This window comes from Bos indicus x Bos taurus, chromosome 16, assembly GCF_003369695.1.
Source record: "Bos indicus x Bos taurus breed Angus x Brahman F1 hybrid chromosome 16, Bos_hybrid_MaternalHap_v2.0, whole genome shotgun sequence".
Lineage (NCBI taxonomy): Eukaryota > Metazoa > Chordata > Mammalia > Artiodactyla > Bovidae > Bos > Bos indicus x Bos taurus.
In genome coordinates this window covers 59,553,036-59,576,833 of record NC_040091.1, presented here as the reverse complement: position 1 = coordinate 59,576,833, position 23,798 = coordinate 59,553,036, and the positions used below count along the sequence as shown (strand labels likewise).

Below are 23,798 nucleotides of genomic sequence, written 5' to 3'. Positions count from 1 at the left end.
GTTATACTTTTCTTTCTTTTCTTTCTTTAGTGGTTGCACTAAAGTCAGAATATACAAGCTCATTTTCAAATAACACTATACAATTTCTTGGGTCATGTGAATGACTAATAATAAGGAAATAATCCTAATTCCTCCCTGTCCCTTGTACCGCTGATGTCACTCATTTCACTTATTATATAAGCATATTACATATATATATACACACACATACACACATAGGTATATGTGTATGTGTGTACATACATATATATAAGATGTATAAGGGCTTCCCTGGTGGCTCAGATGGTAAAGCGTCTGCCTATAATGAGAGAGACCCAGGTTCGATCCCTGGGTGGGGAAGATCCCCTGGAGAAGGAAATGGCAACCCACTCCAGTATTCTTGCTTGGAGAATTCCGTGGATTGAGGAGCCTGGTATAGGCTAAAGTCCACGGGGTGGCAAAGAGTCGGACACGAGCAACCGACTTCACTTCAAGATGTATATATATGATAGATACATAAGCATTCATAATCAAATATTGTTCCTATTATTATTTTGAACCAGTTATTAGATCACTTAAGGAAAATAAAAAGTTTTTACAAAAAGTTTTATCATTATTCCTTCTTTGATGCTATTTCATTTTTTATGTAGAGCTGAGTTTCTGATCTATGTCAATTTTCTTCTTTTCAAAGAACTTTTAACTTTTCTTCCAAGGCAGGTCTGCAGGCAACACATTCCCTCAGTTTTGTTTGTCTAAGGAAGTCTATTTCTCAGTTATTTCTGAAGGATAATTCTTCAGAGTACAGAATTCTAGGTTGGTAGTTTTTCCCTCTCAAAACTTTTAATGTTTAACTCCACTCTCTTCTTGCTTGCATGGTTTCTGTGAAGAAGTGAGATTGATTCTTGTCTCTGATCCTCCTTAGGTAAGGTGTTTTTCTTCTGTTTCTTTCAGTATTTTTTCTTTACCTTTGCTTTCCAATAATTTGAAAATATATGCTCAGCTGTAGTTTTTCTGAGACATTCCTCTTGCTTGGTGTTCTCTGAGCTTCCTGGATCTGTGACTTGATATCTAGCATTTGGGGGAAATTCTGTTCTTGTTTCAGATATTTCTTCTGTTCCTTTTTCTCCTCTCCTTCTGGCATTTGTGTTACTCAGTTATATCTTTTGTAGTTGTCCAGAGACGCCAGATATTCTGTTCTGGGTTTTTTTTCCTTCAGTTTTTGTTCTCTTTGCTTTTCAGTTTTGGAGATTTCTATTGAAATAGCCTCAAGCTCAAAGATACTTTTCTCAGCTGTGTCCAGTCTCCTAATAAGCCCATCAAAGGCATTCTTCATTTCCATGTTTTTTTCATTTCTAGAATTTCTTTTGAGTTCTCTCTCAGGATTTCCATCTCTCTGCTTACATTGTCTATCTGTTCTTGCATGCTATTTTATCCATTAGCGCCCTTACCATATTAATCTCACATACATATACAATTACATGTCCTAAGTCATACATACATATAATACATCTTTTAAATTTCTTGTCTGACGCTCAATAATCGACTGACTTTATTAGCAAGATATTTGAAAAGATAAGTTCAAATAGAATTTATCTTCCTTGGAATCCAGCTGTAAAAAGCATAAGCTAAAATGCTCTGTTGTTTGATCTTTAGTTTCTGTCTGAACTGACTCTTCATGTCAGCCTGTTTTCTTTAGTGATGAGCAAGAAGTTCCATTTACCATGGCTTTCCATACTCTGTCCTATGGCTTTTGTTTTCATTCAACATGTTATTTATTTGTCATGAAATAACATGCTATTTGGGGCTGATTAGAGCTTGCGGTGTTTACATTTATTCCCAATTATATAAATTAGAGGGCTTCCCAGGTAGCTGTGTGGTACAGAATCCTCCTGCCAATGCAGGACACGCAGGTTCAATCCCTGGGTTGGGAAGATCCCCTGGAGAAGGAAATGACAATCTGCCCCAGTATTCTTGCCTGGGAAATCACATGGACAGAGAAGCCAAGTGGGTTACAGTCCATGGGGTCACAGAGAGTCAGATACGACTTAGTGACTAAAAAACAATATACAGGTTAGAAGTATTATAGCAAACCACCATAATGGAACTATAAACCTCTTAAGCATCCTATAGCAACAACAAAAAATGCTAAACTTAAAATCACAGTAACAACTGTACTAGGCTTACCATGAGGCCTGGAGTGACAACCTGAGGGAGGAACACATGCAGGAAAGAAGGGGCTTCAGCCAGACACACAAGAGAGAGGATCTTTGCTGCAGTGCTGGCTAGATGTATGTGTGCAAGACCCTTCAACCAAGACTCTATTTCCTCATTTATAACAATGTTAACAATTCCTACCTCACGAGACTGGTGTAAGGATTACATAACATGACATATGCCAAATGTATGGCACAGTGCCCTGGAGGATGAAATGGGTGAGGTCTTACTGAAGTGCCCATCTAGTATTCTCAGATCCTTCTAGTATTCTCAGGCCTTGACCTCTATGGGTGGGTCTAAAGCATCCCAGATTCCCACCCAGAGCTCCATTACAGTTTAGCTCAGGTACACTCCAGTATAAACACAAAGGGAGAAGAGGAGCCTGTATGGACAGTAGTATAAAATAAGGAACAGGACGGTTGACTGTCAAAATGGAACAATTCTGAACTTTTTGTTAGAAAGCTACCTGTGTCCAAATTAACTTACGGGAAACTTGAGAGATATCACAATATAAATTTGCTTGATTGCACCTTCAGCTATTTGCCAGTGTCTAATGCTTTCCAGAGAGAGAGGGGGTTCCTAATAGCCACTTTCCACAGCAGTAAGTCCTCATAAAGCATGCTCATGGCTCAGGAGGTTCTAGCTGACCAAGGGAGCAGATTGTCATACTGGTGGCTCATCACTAGCAGTTATGAGCCTAGTGCCTGGCCTTGCACTTTGCATGCATTATCTCATTCAACCTCATAACAACCCCAGGAAGGAAGAACCATTTCATGCTGATTTTACAGATGAGGAAATAGACCGGAAAGGTTAAGTACAATTGATAGGAGGAGGTGAGTGAAATTGGCCGTTGAACATGCAGGGTGCCGGGAAGTTCTACTTTTTTCTAGAAAGGGTATCGTATTGCCAGTGGGGACCAACATAGCCTGCCCCTGAGCCATCGCTCATCATTCCAGCTAGTACTGGTTACCAGAGAGCAGGGTGTCTGGGTGCCTGGGGCAGAGGAGCAGATTCCTTCAGTCTTGTCCCTCCCACGCTCCTACTTTGGTCAGGCCCTCGTTCTCTCTCCCTTGGAGTGTTAACTACTCCCTGCCTGTTCTCCCAGCTTCCGCCCTCAATTCCTCATCCTGGCAAAGTCCTGACCGTTGGATTCCAACCTACTCTTTCTACTTTGTGCCCTGGGTCTTGTCAGTGTGATCTCTTTGCAGCCTCAACTGTGTACTTCTGAGACAGACTGGGACCTGCGAAGAAAAGGCCAAAACCCAACTGCCACTCTTGAGGTGCAGGAGCAAAAGCAGGGGACTGAGCTTGCACCACAGCACCATCAAGCGGATGAGCAGACCACCTAAGCCAGCCCTGAAGCCCGAACCACCGATGGGCCCCTATGCTCACCCCATTTAAGAGACTGGCCCAAATCAACCCCCCACCCCCTGCCACCCCTCATCAGGGAGCAAGCAAGGGAAACTGTTTCTTGTTCTCATGCCCTCCTGCTGTAATTGAGTCCCAATAAAGCCTTGCCTGAAGTCCTTGTCTGGACACCCCTGAGCAACTTAACAATAAGAGACCAAGAACCCATGTCAGTTAACACTTCCAGTTCTTGCTTTCAATTCTCCTCTGGCCCTAAATCCTATCCACACAAAAATCTCCTCTCTTCTACCCAGCCTTTCCAAGCTCTCTGAGGCCATAGCATGGTGCTTTTCCTTCTGATTGAGCAGAACTTCTCTGATGTAATATGTACACGTGACATTTAAGCAATTCGGGGTTGTTCGTGATAATTGTTTTAGTGTTTTGTATTTGTGGTGAGGTTGTAAACTCAAGGGACCAGATTCAGCACAGTGCGTGCAAGGCCCATAGGGAGGCTCCGGCCTGGCACAGACATTGGAAAAAAAAAAAAAAAGGTTACATTTGCATGTTGACAGCACATGAATTTCTTTAGCTAGAAACTGTCATAAGCAAGAATAACTAAAACAGGAAGCTGCTGGTTGTTCTTTCTTTGAGTCACATAATAAATCACAACATTATTTGCTGAGCTTTCGTGCTGCTAGCTCTGGGCACGGAAATTGCTAGGTTATGGCTCTGAAAGCCAAGGTCTACCCGGGTTGAGAATGAGACTGATCAGAGACTGAGTTCTGGCTCCACCCCTTACTGAGTGACTTCACTGAATTCCTTAGCCTCTTTGACTCTTCCTGTTGTTATCTGGGAAGAAGTATCCTTTCCTCCTAGAGTTGTTATAAGGAATACTGAGAGATTGTGTATAACATGAGTAAGATTATAACCAAGCCATCAGAGATTGTGTGATGAATCAAATTGACAAGTTTCCATGAAATACGCTGGGGACTTGAGAGTGGGGTCTGCAGGGACACAGTGACGAGACACAGGGCAGGACTAGAGTGGGCTGGACTGAGGCAGGTGCTTAGTCACTTTGAGAGAGTGGCTCAGGGGTCCAGGTGCCGGAACCCGGTGATGGGGAGCTGGTTGTCCCCAGACAGGGAAATGTGCCCCTTCTTCCCAGAGACCACCCTTGTCTGACCTCAGCCACAGGGTGAGAGCCTTTACCTGTCTCACGCAGGTGATCACTGATCAGACCCTCGGTCACTCCTGAGTGGCCTCTCCTCAGCCCTCATGTTCCCAGCCGGGCAGCCCTCAGAGACAGCCTCTCATTGGCCAGAACCTGGCAGACAGCAGGCATTCAGCACATACTGGCTTTTATTGGACATTCCCAAGTACATACTTTCCAAGAATAAAAGAAGAAAGACTTCTTTCTAGACTGACTTGTTAACTAGCAAATGGACAATTAAGATGATGCAAGAAGTCATTGGCAAAGGTCCAGGAAGCTGCTTTTCTTGAACTCCTCACAGAGGTGCAGTGGGTTACATTTTTGGACAGCCATTACGTAGCTCAGGGCAGATGGAAGAACAACAAGTACAAAAGAGAACTTGATTTGAGCAAGACTTTTGACTGTTTAGCCACTGTTTACTGGATACCATAGTAGCGCGCCTTGTCCCGCTGTGGTGTGTGAGGTGCCTCGTTCATGAGCCAGTAAGGGTGAACGGAAATATTTGAGAGTAAAAGCCTAATCATTTTAAGACACATCAAAACAAAAGCAAGGAGGGAAACAATCTGGCTCTCACAGTTGATGAGAATTCAGCATCTCCGACGAAGCTGGTGCTGTCAGCAGAGGCAGAGCAGGGCCCCAAGGGAGCAGAGGGCCTGTTGCCGACACTGGACTGACCCCGCGAGGAGGCAGCTGCTTGGTCACCGGCCTCCCTGTTGACTGAAGCAGCAGCAGGGGCCTGTGTCTGGTTTACCCAAGTAGAGGAACGGAGTGTTCCCTGTTGAGCAGAACAGCGGCTGACCTGGCTCCCAAAAGAGACGGCTCAGGGCACTCTAGCCGTGGGCAAGAGCAGAGGCTGATGGGGCTCCACGGCCCACCAGGGCGCCCAGTGTCAACACCTGTATCCTCCCTTTAATAGTAATACCACCACATAAGGAAGAGGTGTTTCTCTCCCTTATTTTGAGACTGTTAATACCTCCTGGTTGTACTTTTAAAAATTAATAAATTGTGGGGGCACAAACAGAAATCTTGCAAGAAATCTATTATGTTTTTGCAGCTCCATCATTCCTTACCAGCGCACATAAGTCTTAAAAGTGGCCTGCTTTTTCCCCTTCTTCCTCCTTATTTTCTCTTTCCATCCCATCTTTCTTTTCTCTATTCTTTTGTGTCTTCTTTCTTTTCTCCTCTCCTTCCCCTCTTTTCTTGTCTTAAAAATAAAAGATGATCACGATCTGTAAGGAGTTCAGAAGCTGGACTCTGACAGGGTTGGGTTAATTCAGCAGCACAAGGAAATCACTAAGGACCTAGGTTCTTTCCATCTTTTCCCTCTGTTCTTGCAGACAGCTTTACTTCCAGGCCAGCTTCCTTCTTTGTCATAAAATGGGACCTTCTGTTTTAGGCTGCTAAAGAGATGAGTGGAGAAAATAGGTCAAAAGACTACGGGGATACTTCCCTGGTGGTCCAGTGGTTAAGAATCCACCTGCTAATGCAGGGACATGGGTTTGATCCCTGGTCTGGGAAGATTACACATGCTGAGGGGCAACTAAAGCCCCTGAACCACAACTACTGAAACCCATGCACCCTAGAGCCCAAGCTCTGAGAAAAGAGAAGTCACTGCCATGTGAAGCCCTCACACAGCAACGAAGAGCAGCCCCTGCTCACCGCAACTAGAGAAAGCCCGCACACAGCAACAAAAACCCAGCATATCCAATAAATAAATAAATATTAAAAAAAAAAAGACTATCGGGAGTGGTAGGGACTATGGCGCATTGGAGCAAATGACCTTGCTGAAGGCTTACAAATACAGAACAATTTTCTTCCTGTTGCTTTGCTGTTAAGAGGGAGGAAAAGGGTATCCTGGATGTTCGGAAATAACTGCTTTGTGAGTAAATATATTGTTGCTGCTGCTGCTAAGTCGCTTCAGTCGTGTCCGACTCCGTGTGACCCCATAGACGGCAGCCCACCAGGCTCCCCTGTCCCTGGGATTCTCCAGGCAAGAACACTGGAGTGGGTTGCCATTTCCTTCTCCAATGCATGAAAGTGCAAAGTGAAAGTGAAGTTGTTCAGTCGTGTCCGACTCTTCGCGATCCCATGGACTGCAGCCTACCAGGCTCCCGTCCATGGGATTTTCCAGGCAAGAGTACTTGAGTGGGTTGCCATTTGTTGCAAGCAGTCAAAACATTGCTATGCTCCAGTTCTGCAGAGGTCAGCACTGAGCTGCAGGGACAGGAGATGGGCCAGAGATCAAATATGCGTGAAGCGTCCTCAGTCCTCGCCTCTCTGCCATGCCATAGCTGCTGGGAACCCTGTGGCTGCCCAGGCACAAGCTTGGCCTCCTCCCTCTCATCCTGAGCTTCCTCAGAGTTTTGAGGTGCTGTCTTCTCCTTTTGTGCCCTCTTACCACCTGGCACAGATGCTCACACTCTGGACAGCACCCCGTCCACCACATTCATAGCACGAAGTTGCACACTCACAGCCTAGTGTGCATCGAAGATGGATCCTCTCATCTTCCCCTCCTAACCTAGTTTCTCATTTCCAGTGGTTCTCAACGTATGGCCTGCAAACCAGCAGCATCAGCAGCACCTGGAACCTTGTAAGAAATGTACATTTTTAGGTCCCACCCAAAACTGCTGAATCAGAAACTCTGGGGGATGGGACCCAGCAATTTAAGTCTTAACCAGCCCTCCAGGGGATTCTTATGCCTTTGGATGTTTGAAAGGCACTGTCCTAAAGCCTCTGCGGTGTTTAGAGACCAACAACCTAAATGTTGGTTTTTAACCCTGGCTACACATTCGTGTCATCTGAGAGGCTTAGTGCCCCCTGCCCCAACTGCTCCCATGCATATGGGATTGGTCTGGTGTGTAGCCCAGGCCTTGAAATTTTTAAAAGTTCCTTGGATGATTCTGAACTGCAGCCAAGGTTGAGAATCAATGATCTAAACAAAATGAAGGGAGACAACATACTGTAAATGAGTAGACATCCAAAAGTGAGACAACTGACAAAATATGTAAGGGGGGGAAAAAGGTTAATATGAGAGGATAAACTGTCATTCCAGACTCAAAGAAAGGCAATGCCCAAGAATGCTCAAACTACTGCACAACTGCACTCATCTCACACGCCAGTAAAGTAACACTCAAAATTCTCCAAGCCAGGCTTCAGCAATACGTGATCCGTGAACTTCCAGATGTTCAAGCTGGTTTTAGAAAAGGCAGAGGAACCAGAGATCAAATTGCCAACATCCGCTGGATCACTGAAAAAGCAAGAGAGTTCCAGAAAAACATCTATTTCTGCTTTATTGACTATGCCAAAGCCTTTGACTGTGTGGATCATAATAAACTGTGGAAAATTCTGAAAGAGATGGGAATACCAGACCACCTGACCTGCCTCTTGAGAAAATTGTATGCAGGTCAGGAAGCAACAGTTAGAACTGGACATGGAACAACAGACTGGTTCCAAATAGGAAAAGGAGTACGTCAAGGCTGTATATTGTCACCCTGCTTATTTAACTTATATGCAGAGTAAGTACATCATGAGAAACGCTGGGCTGGAAGAAGCACAAGCTGGAAACAAGATTGCTGGGAGAAATATCAATAACCTCAGATATGCAGATGACACCACCCTTATGGCAGAAAGTGAAGAGGAACTAAAGAGCCTCTTGATGAAAGTGAAAGAGGAGAGGGAAGAAGTTGGCTTAAAGCTCAACATTCAGAAAACAAAGATCATGGCATCCGGTCCCATCACTTCATGGCAAATAGAGGGGGAAGCAGTGGAAAAAGTGGCTAACTTTATTTTTTAGGGTTCCAAAATCACTGTAGATGGTGATTGCAGCCATGAAATTAAAAGACACTTACTCCTTGGAAGGAAAACTATGACCAACCTAGACAGCAAATTAAAAAGCAGAGATATTTCTTTGCCATCAAAGGTCCATCCAGTCAAGGCTATGGCTTTTCCAATAGTCATGTATGGATGTGTGAGTTGGACTACAAAGAAAGCTGAGTGCCGAAGAATTGATGCTTTTGAACTGTGGTGTTGGAGAAGACTCTTGCGAGTCCCTTGGACTGCAAGGAGATCCAACCAGTCCATCCTAAAGGAGATCAGTCCTGAGTGTTCATTGGAAGGACTGATGCTGAAGCTGAAACTCCAATACTTTGGCCACCTGATGTGAAAAGCTGACTAATTTGAAAAGATTCTGATGCTGGGAAAGATTGAAGGCGAGAGGAGAAGGGGATGACAGAGGATGAGATGGCTGGATGGTATCACTGACTCAATGGACATGAGTTTTTTGTAAACTCCGGGATTTGGTGATGGACAGGGAAGCCTAGCGTGGTGCAGCCCATGGGGTCATAAAGAGTAAATCGTAAATCGCTCAGGACACAACTGAGCGACTGAACTGAACTGACTGAGAAGTATAAAAAAAGAGATGATCTGTTTTAGACACTATGACAGATAACCCACTCCTACGATTTAAATTAGGCTGAAAAGCTCATTACCTCTTTTGGCAATGAGTATATACTGATGGGTTTCTAAGGCTGTAGGTGTTATATGAAAAGTTCTCTTTACTGCTTCAAAACACACAGCTCACTATGGTATAAGACACTTCCATCATTTAATACATTCTGTCACTGTCCTTTTCCTTTTTCACAGTTTGGATGGCAGGTACTTGAGCTTGAACTGCCAACAGAAAACGTCAAGTTATCATCAGACGTCTGATGGCCCTCTCTGAGAGTCCCTTTAGAGCAAAAGGCCCTCCTGCTGGAAGTAAGTGCAAAGAACAAAAGGCATCCACGGATGATTTTAACCAAAGAGGAAACACGAATACAAGCCTCTTCTTAAAGGAGAAACATGGAACCAGAAATGAGTCTTCCTTTAAGAGTCTGGGAATTTTAATTTAGTAAAACTAAGGAATCACAGAAAATTTGTCACTCAAGTAAGTTCATGAACTATCTTGATTTAGAATGAGACATAGAACGTAATTAGTTATGTCATAGCAAGTTAGGCTAGAATCAAAGGTTTCAATTCAAACTACATCAGGTCATACTCTCAACTTTTTTGTAGGCTGTCTATACCAAAGATCCAGGTAGATATGACCACAACCCAAAGTACAGTTATTTAATCTCTTTCAACATAGAAATCCCAATCCTGTATTCGTGTGGTTAAGATTTGCTAACACATCATTGAGGTTGCACGAGGTCTTAAAACATGGCTACTGTAGAGCTCAGTGGTCAGCAGAGGTTCACTGATTGTACTTATTGTTTGTACTTACTGATAATTGCTTAAGAAGTAAGAAACTCAATGTGAATCTCCAGGTTTTTCTTCCATGCCTAATGGAAAAGGATTCTGTTTTCATGTTAAAATCTCAGAATAGTTTCTGTCAATAAAAACAGCAACTTGTCTTTCTTCTGCAACAGCTCAATATAGATGCTAACAGTTTCCAAACCTTAACTGTATGAACAACTTGGTTTTGACAATTAGGCAATAACAAAGCAAATTCAGTAACTGTTATTTTCACTTGAGCCTGGGCTATGGGCAAATCAGAGCAAAATGAATTCAAAGTTCGGTGTGCACCAGGTACTGTCCTCATATTCCGATTTAGGCAATTTGGGGGTGGTGTTCAGAAGTCATCATTGAACAAGCAACAGGTGGGTGAAATACGGATCTTAATAATCAACAATAATAAAGTAGGGTTCTTTTTTTAGGTGGCTGTCCTTCAGGTTTTTCTCTACTTGCCAGTTAGTCTGTAATGAATATACCTGGTTTATTTCTTCATTTAGTTTACTAAGGTTTATAAGATACTTCTCAGTTCACTATGACTTAACTAGGCAAATACCTCTTCCTTATTCTCCCCTTCACCTCTAATCCCACTCTCCGTAACTGATTCCAACTCTCCCTAACACTGACAGTTCTTCCTAGTGCTGGCTCTGCTCATGGGGCTTTACAGACATCAGCTAAGGTGAGCCGCACAACTCTCTGAGGTGGGCTTGTCGCTGTGATCATTTTACAGAAGAGGAAACTGAGGAAGAAGGTTAAGTCACTTTCTCAAGATCACGCAGCCAGTAAGCGGTCCAGGGCCGGAATTCTGAATTCTTATGCTCTGTATATGTACACAATCTCTGTAATACTGCCCAGATGCTCTCTGGCACTGCCTCACCAGTTTGACAGGTTTAATGAGACAGCTCTTCCATGATTTACTTTGAAATTCTCTACTGAGGTTGAGCATCTTTTCATAGATTAGCCACATAGGCCTCCTTCTATAAACTGTTTATTCATACCCTTTAGCACATTTCTCTACTGAATACATTTTCTTATTAATTTGCAAAAAAATCCAATCCATGTATATTCTTGATATGAATCCTTTGTTTTATAAACTCCAAGTATTTTCTCACAATCTATTACCTTATTTGCAGCTAATATGACAATGGAATCATACTGGACAAACCATTAGAATTAAGGGATAAGGGATTTCAGTAAGGTTGCTGGGTGTTAACTGTCAACATAAAAATAGCATTCCTACAGACAGATAACTCATAGCAGAAACAAAAACTAGTTTACCTAGGAATAAACTAATAAAAGAGGTATGAAACTAGGAGGGAGAAAACTATGAAACTTTATTGAGGGACATTAAAAACCCTAAATAAAACAGAGACAGTTCATATTCATAGATGAGATGAGTAAGGTTTTCAAACTGTTAATTCTCAAATTAATCTACAAATTCAAAGCAAGTCCAATAAAAATATTAACAGTGTTTTCACTGAACCTGACACACTGATTATAGAATTCATAGGGAGGATGAAAAAGTCACAAAGAGCCAAGGCAAATTTGAAGAACAATGCAATTACCTCATCAGACATCAAGACTTACACAGCTATCCAGGGATGAAGACAATGTGGTACTGGCTCAGGAAACAGCCACTAACGAAACGAGGAGGGAACCCGGAAACTCAGCATGCACACACGGAGAACGAGGTGCTATGTGAGGCAAGGACAGGCTCACCCAAGAAGAGAATAGTCACTGTCTTTTGGTTCTAGCACAGTGTCAGTGAAAAATTTCAAAAGCCATCAAAAAAGTGAGAAAATAGTTGAAAACTGGGTTATGGTTTGCCCAAACACTGGGCATTCAGTCCCATCTGGAGGTTTCCCAAGCTTCTTAGAAGCAAACTCATGGAATTCTAAGAAAGGGCAGAGCAAACACCCCAGCTGATAACTTATAGGAGACTCAACACATGTATTTTGGTACTTCTTCTAATTTAAGGCTCCCTAGGTTGATGGCGGATTCTGTTCTCAGAAATGGTGAGAAGTGAGTGTCATGGTTTGGAATTTATGAAATATAGTATTAGCAAAGAGGGCCTCTATGGAGACTGCTCATATAACATACTTGGAGTGGGGAGATAGATATGTCGGAAATATTATACCCTTGACCTCTTTTCCCCAAGGCACCATCTGTCAGCATGCTGCATATCCTTGCTCTGGGATAGAGAAGAGCAACTGAAGTTTACCCAGACAGAAGCTTCCTTGTACCAACAAAATCCTAGTCAACTATTCTAGAAAGACTGGGAAAAAAGAAATCAACTTAAAGCATTTCTTTAAAAGTTAATGATAAAAATGTAACCATGGAAACAAATTATCCCCACACAACCTATATTTTTAAGTAATTTATTCCAATAGAAATATTTCAGAAAACTGTACTTAAATTCAAGTTAGCTTAAGCAAACACACTTAAGATCTCACACTCACATTTGCATATTAAACAGAAATCAAAAGTGAGAGAGGAACCAAGCTGCACGTCACTCCAGGAGGTCATAGTGCAAACGAGTACTTCATCTTTAGTACCTCAAGTTAACCGGGATGAAGGAGAGTAAAAATGGCTTGTGTTTTCCTGTATATTATCATTATTGGATATTCATCCCCACAGATGCCTTTATCTCCTTTAGATTACACTGTGAATGAGCTCCCCATCCCCTCCCCACACATACATACTTCAGTCAGCTGTAAAACAATGGATCTGTCGATAATCAAGGTATAGAAACTCTTGAGTCTGGTGACTTTTATCAGCTACTCTGTCAGATTTAGTAAGTCAATAATTATTGGACTATCTTCTGTGAATAGTTTTAATAGGTGATATCTTCATGGGAAAATTGATATTTGTTACCTGGTATCTAAAGCATAGCTAATTATGAAACTTTCTACTTGTCTATTAAAAAAAAAAAAAAAAGCTCAATCCCAAAGCATTCCTTTCATTATGTATTCCTTTAATCCCATCACCACTTTGCAGTCCAAATGACTAGAATCAAACTTTAAATCCTACTAATAACCTTCAAGGACCAGTTAATCCCTTCATTTGGCTTTAAAGACTAAATTTACTTGCCTCCTCTAGAACACACCAGCCCTTTACAAAATGTGAAGAGAGCATTTTGACTCTGTTGAACAACAGTATCTCCAGATCTCAGAGAAGCAAAATGCTTCCACACTTTGTTTTCACTGAGAAAGCTAGCTTAGTCTCTCAACTTCTCTTTAATTTATACCTTGTCATTGTTTTCACTCTCCTGACAGTATCTTCAAGTTAACACTAACCGGTAGGTGAAGCGACCGCTTATTGTTCTGAGTCCTGTTTAATTGTAAGAATGTACTGAACTAAATCTCACTTCTGGGCAAAGGAACTCTCATCTCAGGATTTTAGTAGCTTTTATAGAACCCAAACAAATCTTTCTGGCTGTACTGTATTCTTTTAAGGATTTTCTGAAAGGACTGATAATTGAATCTATGCTCAAAACAATTTCAACAACACAAAATAAAAATAAACTCAGCTGGATGGATGTTCTTCAAAGTTGCTCTTAGGCGTGTTCATCTAAAGGCTGACTTAGAGGGTTTATTTTTAATCTTCTCCCCTGGAAGGAGAGGAGCAGGGAAGGAGCTTGTCTGAAAAGACTCAAAGCCAAGGAGGAATGCGATAATAACCCAGAGCGATCCGCACGCATTTTCTTAGACTTGCTGTGAGCAAGAGTAAGCTGGTGGAGAGAGGAATAGCACACACTCCTGAAATAAGAGGAGTAAGAAGCCAAATGATTATTGTCACACTCGATGCCCTAAAGTTGGTCTTCAAATTGATAAGGCACTGAGCAAATTTTCCCCGCACTACAACTGGAGATACCAGTGTAATGAAATAGCTTTCAGAAAGCTTAAAAGTTTGCTCACACAGATCTCTTTTGTTAGAATCCTCTAAATAGGGGGAAAAAAAATAAAACAAGTCACCTTAGACACAAGCCATTTTTAAGGAAGCAAAACCAAAAAAGGTTAACTTCACACAGAAAATTGTTATCATCAATGTGTTAAATAACAATGTTTGTTACAAGAAAAGAGAATACTACTCTGGCTGTAAAATTATAAATTTACTATGCCTGAAAGAAATAATATAAAAGAAGAGAGACAGAAAATAAAAGCAAACCCTAAAAGACCACTGAAGAAGTCAGACATACCTCACCACTTGCTTTGTATCACCTATCACGCACCAGCAGTACTACTGTTCCACTAGGACACAGTCAAATTCATTTTCATTTTCAAAAAGGGATCCAATTATTTCAAAAGCCTTTGAGGCAGATGATTTTTGAAAAAACTGATATTATCCTCTGTTAACAATACTGGTACCTCTTGTTTACAGCAAAAAAAAGATAATATGGTGGTTTAAAAGAACATTGAAAAGGACCATGTCTCAGAAAATAGGAACGAAATCAAGAGTGGATAGTTAATGGGTTAAATCTACTATTATTGACTTTTAAACTAATACCAAGTCCTGTAGTTTTGTTTTTAGCAGTAAAGTCATCTATAACTACAGATTTAACCTAAAAAAAAAAAAAAAAAAAAAAAGACTTCTGCTCAAATCATTTGGCCAAGTGAATTCTAGTAATCCTAAGAGAGCAATAGGCCAGGCTGCTCTTGGCGGGCCCTGGTTTCAACTAACATACAAGGTGTATACACTAGAGACTGTAAACATTTTTCCCTTCTGTAACAGTGCACATTGGGCTCCTTTATAAACCTTCTAGAAGAGGCATAAAGCCACTTACAGAAACTCTGCAGCTACAAACACCCTAAGTTCCTGACATACAGAAAGATACAATACCAAAACAGTCCATACAGAAGGTAGCACAACAGTCATATGGCATTTTTCGCACAGGAAAACATTTATCATTGAAGCATATGCCTGGGGAGGAAAAAAAATACTCAGACTCAAATTGTTTGGATCCCTTTTCGTAATGTTTACACAAATAATATTTACACAGTGAAGAAAATGTAATAGGAAGGTGTGTTTGATTGGTTCTTTTAATTTTTATAGTTTGGAGGTTGTATTAAAAATAATGTCTCTGAAAAAAATAAGTAGAACTCACACACAGAGGGGGCATGAGACCAAAATCAGAGCTCCTCAAGGTCATCATACAGTGATTTTTATAGCTGCATTTTAAAAACCGTTAGAGGTTACTTTTGCATGAAAAATAAGCTTCCATGTTCAAACAGTTAAATGAGATGTGCCTCAAATTGTATTTTGGTTGGTATTATACTGCTGCACCAGGCTGGATAATATACCAATCATTATGCTTATCAAAAACTAGCTTAAATTTAAATTATAATGGAATTTCCAATGAGTTTTTCTTGACTCAGAGAGAAAAAAATGGGCTTAATATTGGTGAAAATTTCAAGCTTGTGAGGTGCTAGTTTACAAATTTATTAAGGGTAGGCCTAGTAAGAGGAGAAAAATTTCATCTTCTCACTAACACGATGCCTAAATATTTAATATTGTAGTATTTATTTTTGCCTGCATTATTATTAGGTCTCATTTGGTGAATTATAAGATCAAAAATTCACCCACACTATTTTAATTCACTTCTCCCACTGGAATTCTCTTTGCTTCAAATGCTAAAGTAGCCTTAAAAAGCAATGAGCAAGCTTTTGAATGGACAAATCTGAAGACAAGAAAACAATGGTGACTTCCGCTGCACAGTTCAGAGTTTCCATCAGTCAGAGGCCACAAATCTATGTGTGGTCTAGTCACCAAATCTGAACACTGTTCTCACTCTGCACAAGCAGCCTTGTGTTTAGCGCTGAAAATATCAAACACGTCTTCCACTTGAGCTCTCTCTTTGGCAAAACTGTGCTGTCAGGCTCTGACTTCCAGCTGCCCATCTTCAGCAATATGGTTAGCCTACCACTTAGTCTACTTTAGCTTATTTATGACAAACAGACAAGGTAATAAAAAATCCACAGGGTTCTCATCCACAATGTGTTTTAAAAGCACATACACTGTTAAAAACACTTATTTCTGAAGAGAAACAAACAAGTTAAGAAAATTAAAACAAAAGTCAGATGTGCAAGGTCTCAGAGTAATACTGCTATGCTGGTTATGCAGAGGGGGTCTTCTCCATGCCCAGCGTGGGCTGTGCTGGGAGGTCTCAGCTATGTTCTTGCCCTCTCCAGCTCATGTCATTTCCCACAAAACCAGAAATAGTGGTATTTCTAACTGTACTATGTGGGAAAAATATTTGAACTCTTAATATACTTTTCAAACAGAAAACAAAATTTAAAAATTTAGCAATCTGAGAAAGCTCTTCTACTTTCCAAATGGATATACTTTTAGTTAATTATTCTAACAAGCAATATTTTCTATGTAAGTTTCATGGATTCAAGGATGAAATACTTATGATTAAAAAGGAAAAAGATAAAATTCCCCTAGAATACAATCTGAAAGTTTTTATGTGAGGCCCAAAGTAATAGAAATCTATTAGAAGTTATCAGTCAAAAAGCACTTCTTACTCTGGGCCATAGGCGAAATTCATGCTGCCTCACGAGTTTATAACAGCCAACACACAGCCTTTGTTCAAGTGCCCTTTTTTTTTTTTTTTTGGTTAAAACTCTAAGGCATTTCACCTTCAAACTTTTTTTTCCTCCTTTTTTTAAACTCAACATTTATTTTGGAAGTTAAATGCATTATTGCATAAAAGAGCTCTCACAAAACTCTCTTGATCAACTATTAACAAAATATGGTTTCATGGTAAGGACCTATTAGTAAATTTTGAGAAAAATGTTTGTGATAAAGGAAAGTTAAGTAGGAAGGAAAGTTTTGATACTCAAAATTTCCAGCCTCTCTTTCACCTTTTTCCCTTTGAAAATTATTCTGTATCCCTTATAATAAAATACATACATGCATACAAACACATGTAGATTCTCTTTTAAACAAATGTGATCCTGAATCTCATATTGAACAAAAATAATGAAAACAATTAAAAAAAAAAACAAAAAAAACTGGCATTGTGCACATTTAACACTGTAAAAGAAAATATCCTAATAAAATATTGATCCATCACCCTTGATGACAAAAATCACCTGTGAGTGAAAGAAGGGATAATCCACTTAAACCTGAAAACTGTAGTTACTGTAAAATCTTCTTAGAAAAGTTTAGGTTGGGATTACAGTTCTCTACTAAGCAGATATGTGGTCCAACAATGAATTCATATAGAAGGCCAAACTTTAAACCCAGTTAAAAACAACCATGTTTTCTGGAGCCCACTTGAAAAAAGTGTCTGGCATGTGAACACTCAGCCTTTATACCTCCAGCAGGAAATAATGTACCCCATACAGTACTAAATTTCAGAAGTTTAGTGTTTAAAAAAAAAAATCTCCCCTATCCAAAACAAAACAACCCCCCACCCCACCCCAGTCCCAAACAAACCCCAACAACTCACATTATTAACATTTCTAATTCCTACACTCTTGCTGTGAGAAAGCGCGTTGAGGCCACTGACTCATGGAAGCTTAAGCAAACCTTTTGGCGAGGCGGCTGGTAGAACCTTACTAAGCTGAAACATCTTCACACTTCAGTTCAAAACCAGCTCCTGATGTCACCCATAAGAAATATGTTTTTCCTTTTAAAGTGTATCTAAAAAAAGGCGATTCCCCCCTCCAAAATTAGTACAAAGTTAAAAGAAATGCAAAGTAGCTACGATCTATTCCAAGCACAGCACCGCCAGGAGATTCACACGCACTGTTTGGTGTTTCGTGGTGGTTTTCCTTTCATTCTATTAAGGCAGTGGTTTCCACAGGTCAGTTCAGAGATAAGAAGCATGGTCCATGGCAGTTTGTTTTACAGCTCTGATGTGTTCCCTGGGAATATCTCACTTCGTTCCCTGAAATTAGTGCTTTTTTGGTTCAGGACTTCAGAGGCTGAGACGGAGCCTCTGGGCTCTGCCTGGCACAGGATTGGTTTGTAGCTGGCACTCTTTCATCAGGTCCTCGCTTTCACTTAGGGTAACAGTTCACCTTGTTCTTTATCACGTTTTTACTCAAAAGTCATCAAGTTTGTAGGAACCTAAAAAATATAAGCATTACAAACTGATAGTATTTGAAAGGTGTTCTTCAAAGTACTATTTCTTATCTTCCCTTGTCATTTTAACTAAGCCCAAAGGAATTTGATAGAAGGTATTGTAATTGTTCATGAATAATGGATAAAATATACTAGAACATTTTTAGAGAAAAACCACTGAGATAAGTTAATACCCTTTCCAGTAAATTGAAATCTGGATGGCAAAATGGGCAGAGACAATACCTTTCTTGTCTAACACAGGGGAGCTCAGTAGACATTTGCTGAGTGAATAAGTGAATGAGTGAGGAAAGAGTAAGTATGGCCTTAGTAGGTGTGAGATTCCAGACACACCTGTCATCATTAATTTTCTCATTATATGTATTATAATGAATTCCTACATGCAAATTTTAAAATCAGCATAATTTTATAACAGACATTACTAAGAATTTCTTTGTCATCATGAAATGAGTATAAAAGAATAAAACTCATCACTAGATAAATTCTAATCTGACACTTTGTGACTCTGAAAAATCTACAGGCTATAATAACAGTTGGCTGCTAATAGACTGGATCAAATTTAATTCAATTTCAAATCTAAAATTCAACAATAATTCTTAGAAATATAAATATATTTTGTTTTTAAAAATTAGTTGATGGGTCATCTAGTTAAGGACTAAAGAGGGTTTTGCCATGTTAAAAAAAATGCTCTTAACTTTTACTACCAGTTTTCCAAAGCTGTGCTGGTAGAGATATTTATGTATCAGTAGTCATTGCTGTGTCCTTTAGAAGAGTTTAACAGTTCTCCCTCTCTTTTCTTAGTTGTGGCATGCAGATGCTTAGCTGAGGCATATGGGATCTGGTTCCCTGACTAGGGTTAGAACCAGGTCCCCTGCACTGGGAGCATGGAGTCTTAACCACTGGCCCACCAGGGAAGTTAAAAAGAGGGTAACAGTTCTTTAACAACCTTTCCTGAAAACCTAGGACACTAAAAAAAAAGATTAATCTCTTACACATGTCAGCTTCTGAATGAAAAATCATTTGATGATGTAATCATAAGTGAATTATAAATAAAATACAGTATGAACAGACGAGTACTTAAAGTATAAATTCTCAGGTCTGGTTATAAGAAATCCATATTTAAATAAGGTAAAATTTTCATTTCCTCCTAAGTTGCCTGATGATGGTTTAAGATGTTGTATTTGAGTTACAGTCTTCTACTAAGTTTTCAAATTTCATGGCTTCAATTTATAAATTTGCTACTTCTCTCATTCTTCTAAGTATAGCAACAAACAAACTGAAAAAACAAAACAAAACCATTTATACACATCTGGTTAACTTTTTCAGCATGAAGATCCACTAATACAGTAAAAGAAACTGAATCTCTATGCTGGTATGCATACACTCTCTAGATTAACCTTGAAATCTTCAGATTAAAAAAAATGATACAATACTTTAAGGCCACATTTAAAGAAAATGTATGCATGCAACTGAATCCTCAAGAACTTGGTTTAGGCAAAAGAAGGTCTGTTTCCTTCATCCTGTCCCAGACACTAATTTGACAAGGGTAAGGATATGATTTTTGCTTTATTATTTTTAAAACAAAAATTATAAGAGAACAAAGCCTATTCCAACAATATTTAAGAAGAACGCATCTACAGAATGAAGACAGACTTTGTGTCTTAGGTCCACCATTTTTTAATTTTGTTTGTTTGTTTTACTTTTTTTATTTGTTTGACCTTGTCGAGGTCATTTATTAGCATTTTTAAGCCTTACTTTCTTCCTATACCAAAAAAGCGGTTATAACTTAGGTACTGATAGCACATGGTAAAAAACACATTTATAAGCTTTATAAACTTCTACAATGTATTATATAATTCAAAATTAGCTACTGATAATATTTACCATATACTTCTGTATTTCAGTACCTACAGGCAATAAACTTTTCAACTAAAAACTGGCCAAAAAGAGTGTAAAAACTTTTAACTCCAGTTATATTTATGTCTGCCCTCCCAATTCATTGTTCAACTTTAAATCAGCAGCAGGATTTGGGGAACACAGCACTATGGATTCATTCCTCTTTGCAGCCCAGTTCCCATCATAGACCTCTGTGGGTTAGGCCATCTTTGTTTCAGTGAAATAAAAACAAGGAAAAAGTCCAAATCGTTTTGGGTTTCACTGCAAGCATAGGAACCCACATAAAATTGTCAACAGAACAAATAGAGATGCATCAGAATAATTGTTGGCAAGGTACCATCAAATTTTTAACCTCTGAAGCTACGTTTCCTTGCCTCTCATTCCCATTCTTCTGACACAGGCTACACCTCCCTATTTTGAACACCTTAAAGCTTGTTTCACCTTCAGGGTCTTTGCACTTCCCTTCCTTTCACCAGAACTCTGCTCTCCCTTATCTTCACGTGGCTCTTCCCTCCTGTCATTCACGTCACTGTCATCTCCCTCACTAAAATGTGGACCTCACGTCTTGCTGACTGTGGTCAACAAAAAAAGAACATAAACAACATAGTTTTTCTACTTCATTCCAAAAATCAGTCCACATACTTCTCTTTCCAGCTCTTTTAAATACATTCCCAGTTTATGGACTCTTCTGAGGATGAAGAGAAATGCTCACCTGTTGTTTGTTGCTTTGGCAGGCTGCACTCAAATGCTTGAACCACAGCATTGCATTCATCCTACTGCCTGCTTGAAACTTGTACGAATTTCCTAAAATTATTAAAAACAAGGGGAAAACAACAAAAATTGATGAGAGTTCTCAGTCTCAGTTTATTTCTCTATCACCTGATTTTCCAATACAGAGTTCCATATGCTACATTCACAAGCTATAATTTATTCAGAAAGTCACTGCTTTGCTATTCATCAATTGGAAGAGAAGTATTTTGTTTTCTTACATGATCTTTAAGTATACCTAAATAAAACAATTGTTTGGCTTCTCTACATTTGTATGCATGGATGAGAGTACAGAATATCAGTTCTCAGCACTATTTAGATGACCTAAATACTAGGAGATGCTAAGACTAAATTTTTATAGGCCAAAATGTTCTAACATGTTTAACACTTAAACATTAGCTATTTAATGTGATTAAGGATTAATCAGCTAACATCAATATAACCTATGCTTTTAGTTTTTACTTACATTTGTCAAAATTATTAGAGAAGTTCCTAGGTCTAATAAGGGTTTATGTGAAAAATCTGAGAAAGCACCTTTTTCTCTTTTAGAAAATTAGAAATTCATTTTTTCATTTGTGACGTATATATTTAGACCTTGAAAGTGAAAGTGTTAGTCATTCAGTCTCATACGACTCTGTGACCCCAAGGACCGTAGCCTGCCAGGCTCCTCTGTCCATGGAATTCTCCAGGTAAGAATACTGGAGTGGGTTGCTATTCCCTTTCTCCAGGGGATCTTCTTGATCCAGGGATCAAACCTGGGTCTCCTGCATTGGTAGGCAGATTCTTTACCATCTAAGTTACTAGGAAAGACCATTTAGACCTTATGTTGACTAATAAAAAACTGATACACGATAAGAGTATTTTTATACATTTATATGTACTAAGGTAATAAACTGAGAAAAGAAGGGATTCATGTAGTATAGGCTGCCCTAAGTTAAGCTTAGTTCTCCTTCTCACTGACCTGAGTTGTTCTTATTTCCCAGTTCTTACTGACTTCTACTCTTTCCTTTATAACTGCATCCAGTGATTCAGGAGCCTCATCTCATCTATATGTAGGCTTTATTCAGCTCTTCTTTGAGATTTTAACAATCAAAGACTTATTCATTTTCAGAAGCAAAAGTTCTCTTCACCATATGTTTAATTATTCAAATAACATTTTTTGCTTGTTGAACCCAGATCAAACATCAGGTCAACCTAAATAACAGGCATATCCGACAAGCTGGCCACAGGGGCCATTTATCTACTCTTCTTCCTGAAAAAGGCTGTCAGTATAGATTTCATAAAAACCTTGTACTCAGAAGTAGTTCTATCAAGTACACTAAGGAATCAACGATTCCCTTGGAGAAGGAAGTGGCTACTCACTCCACTATTCTTGCAGGAGAATTTCATGGACAGAGGAGCCTGGCAGGCTATAGTCTACGGGGTTGTTGCAGACAGTCGGACATGACTGAGTGACTAATACACACAAGGAATCAAAGGAAAACAAAGAATTTGTTAACTAAATCCTATGAAAATTATCTCCTTTTAAAATGTACTTTTATAAATAATGAATGTCTTTGGGATTGGCAGGGTGGAGGCTGAATTCAGAATGTTGAGTAGAAACACCTTACTCTGTAAATCAGTCTATTTCACCTCAAAATGTGACATCTTGCTGTTATTTTTTCTGCATGTTTTCTTAAATTTTTACTCTAAATACCACAATATCCTAAAAGCAGCATATCTGTTGATATACATTCTAAAGAAACAGAAGTCAAGAATATAACTTTATAGTCAATAAAAGGTAATACAGTATCATTTTAGTAGTGCGTTGCCGAAGTGGAAGGTTCTGGGCAGATGCGAAACGATTTCCTTTCTGGCTTCCTCTGTGGTGCTCATCAATGGCTGGCAGATGTTATAAAGCAAGAGCTACAATCATGTGAGGATCTGTTCTGATGATCACTGAGGTCCCCACGACACACACAAGCAGGGTAAGGAGACACACGACCTGATTCTACAGGGCCCACCCTCCAGCCTCTCTCGTGCATTCTAAAAACTCCTGTGGTTGACAGCCAATAATGTTACTCATAAATGTCTCTACATATTATACAGTTAAGTCACTTCAGTCGTGTCCAACTCTGTGCGACCCCACAGACGGCAGCCCACCAGGCTCCTCCATCCCTGGGATTCTCCAGGCAAAAATACTGGAGTGGGTTGCCATTTCCTTCTCCAACGCATGCATGCATGCTAAGTTGCTTCAGTCCGACTCTATGCGACCCTATGGACAGCAGCCCACCAGGCTCCTCTGTCCACAGGATTCTCTAGGCAAGAATATTGGAGTGGGTTGCCATTTCCTTCTCCACTACATATTATAACCAAAGAATTATAATTAAAATTATACTTATATGGAAAGTGGTTTCAGTCAAATAACCAATTAATTTAATTAAAAATAATGGAACACAAACCATTTAAAGGAAAACTTTTGCCACATTCAGAATTTAACAATAACAATTTATTCAAGATATAAATGAAGGGGTATTGCATATTGTAAATCTGAGATTTTAAAGTAACAGTGTTTTATAGATTCTCAAATTCCCTCTTTCTTTTCTTGATTATTAGCTCTTCAAGCTTATTCCCATGTAGCAAAGAAAATAAGCTTATTAAAGAAGCAATTAATAGATACTGATATCTAAAAATATTGGCATAATTAGCATACATCACATGACAGAAATATTTCCTAAGAGGTGGAACAATATAAGCAATGCCCCCAGTTGAGTATTCCAGTTAAACTAAAATCTGGGTTATCTAAAGTTGTATGGTAACCCCTAGTTATTTCAATGATTCACCTTTCTCAGAGTCAGTAAGCAAGAAGAGATCCGGATGTTCTGGGTCATCAGCCATCATCACCATCCATCCTACTACAGACACGTTCTTATTTGATGTTGATTTAAACTGAGAGACAAAAAAAAATAATAAAAACACAAAATTTATGGCTTATCCTAAGTAAAAACTTATTGTTAAAAAGTGTATTTTCAGTTTCTCCTAGGGAGAG

The 23,798-nt window shown here is 39.5% G+C and overlaps 1 protein-coding gene across 5 annotated transcripts in view; it reads right to left on the bottom strand.

Moving 5' to 3' along the window:
• Positions 1-12,382: 12,382 nt before the first annotated feature.
• The window catches only part of RALGPS2 (Ral GEF with PH domain and SH3 binding motif 2), a 162,939-nt gene continuing 151,523 nt past the window's right edge, over positions 12,383-23,798 (bottom strand). For 4 of the 5 annotated variants that reach the window (XM_027565437.1, XM_027565440.1, XM_027565439.1 and 1 more), the window contains exons 18-20: positions 23,593-23,698; positions 20,715-20,806; positions 12,383-18,094 (exon numbers count right to left, since the gene is read on the bottom strand). In XM_027565437.1, the coding sequence (XP_027421238.1) occupies positions 18,065-18,094; positions 20,715-20,806; positions 23,593-23,698 (228 nt within the window). In that variant the 3' untranslated portion in view covers positions 12,383-18,064. The remainder of the gene's footprint in view (positions 18,095-20,714; positions 20,807-23,592; positions 23,699-23,798) is intronic. The other variant, XM_027565441.1, reaches the window with a different exon arrangement.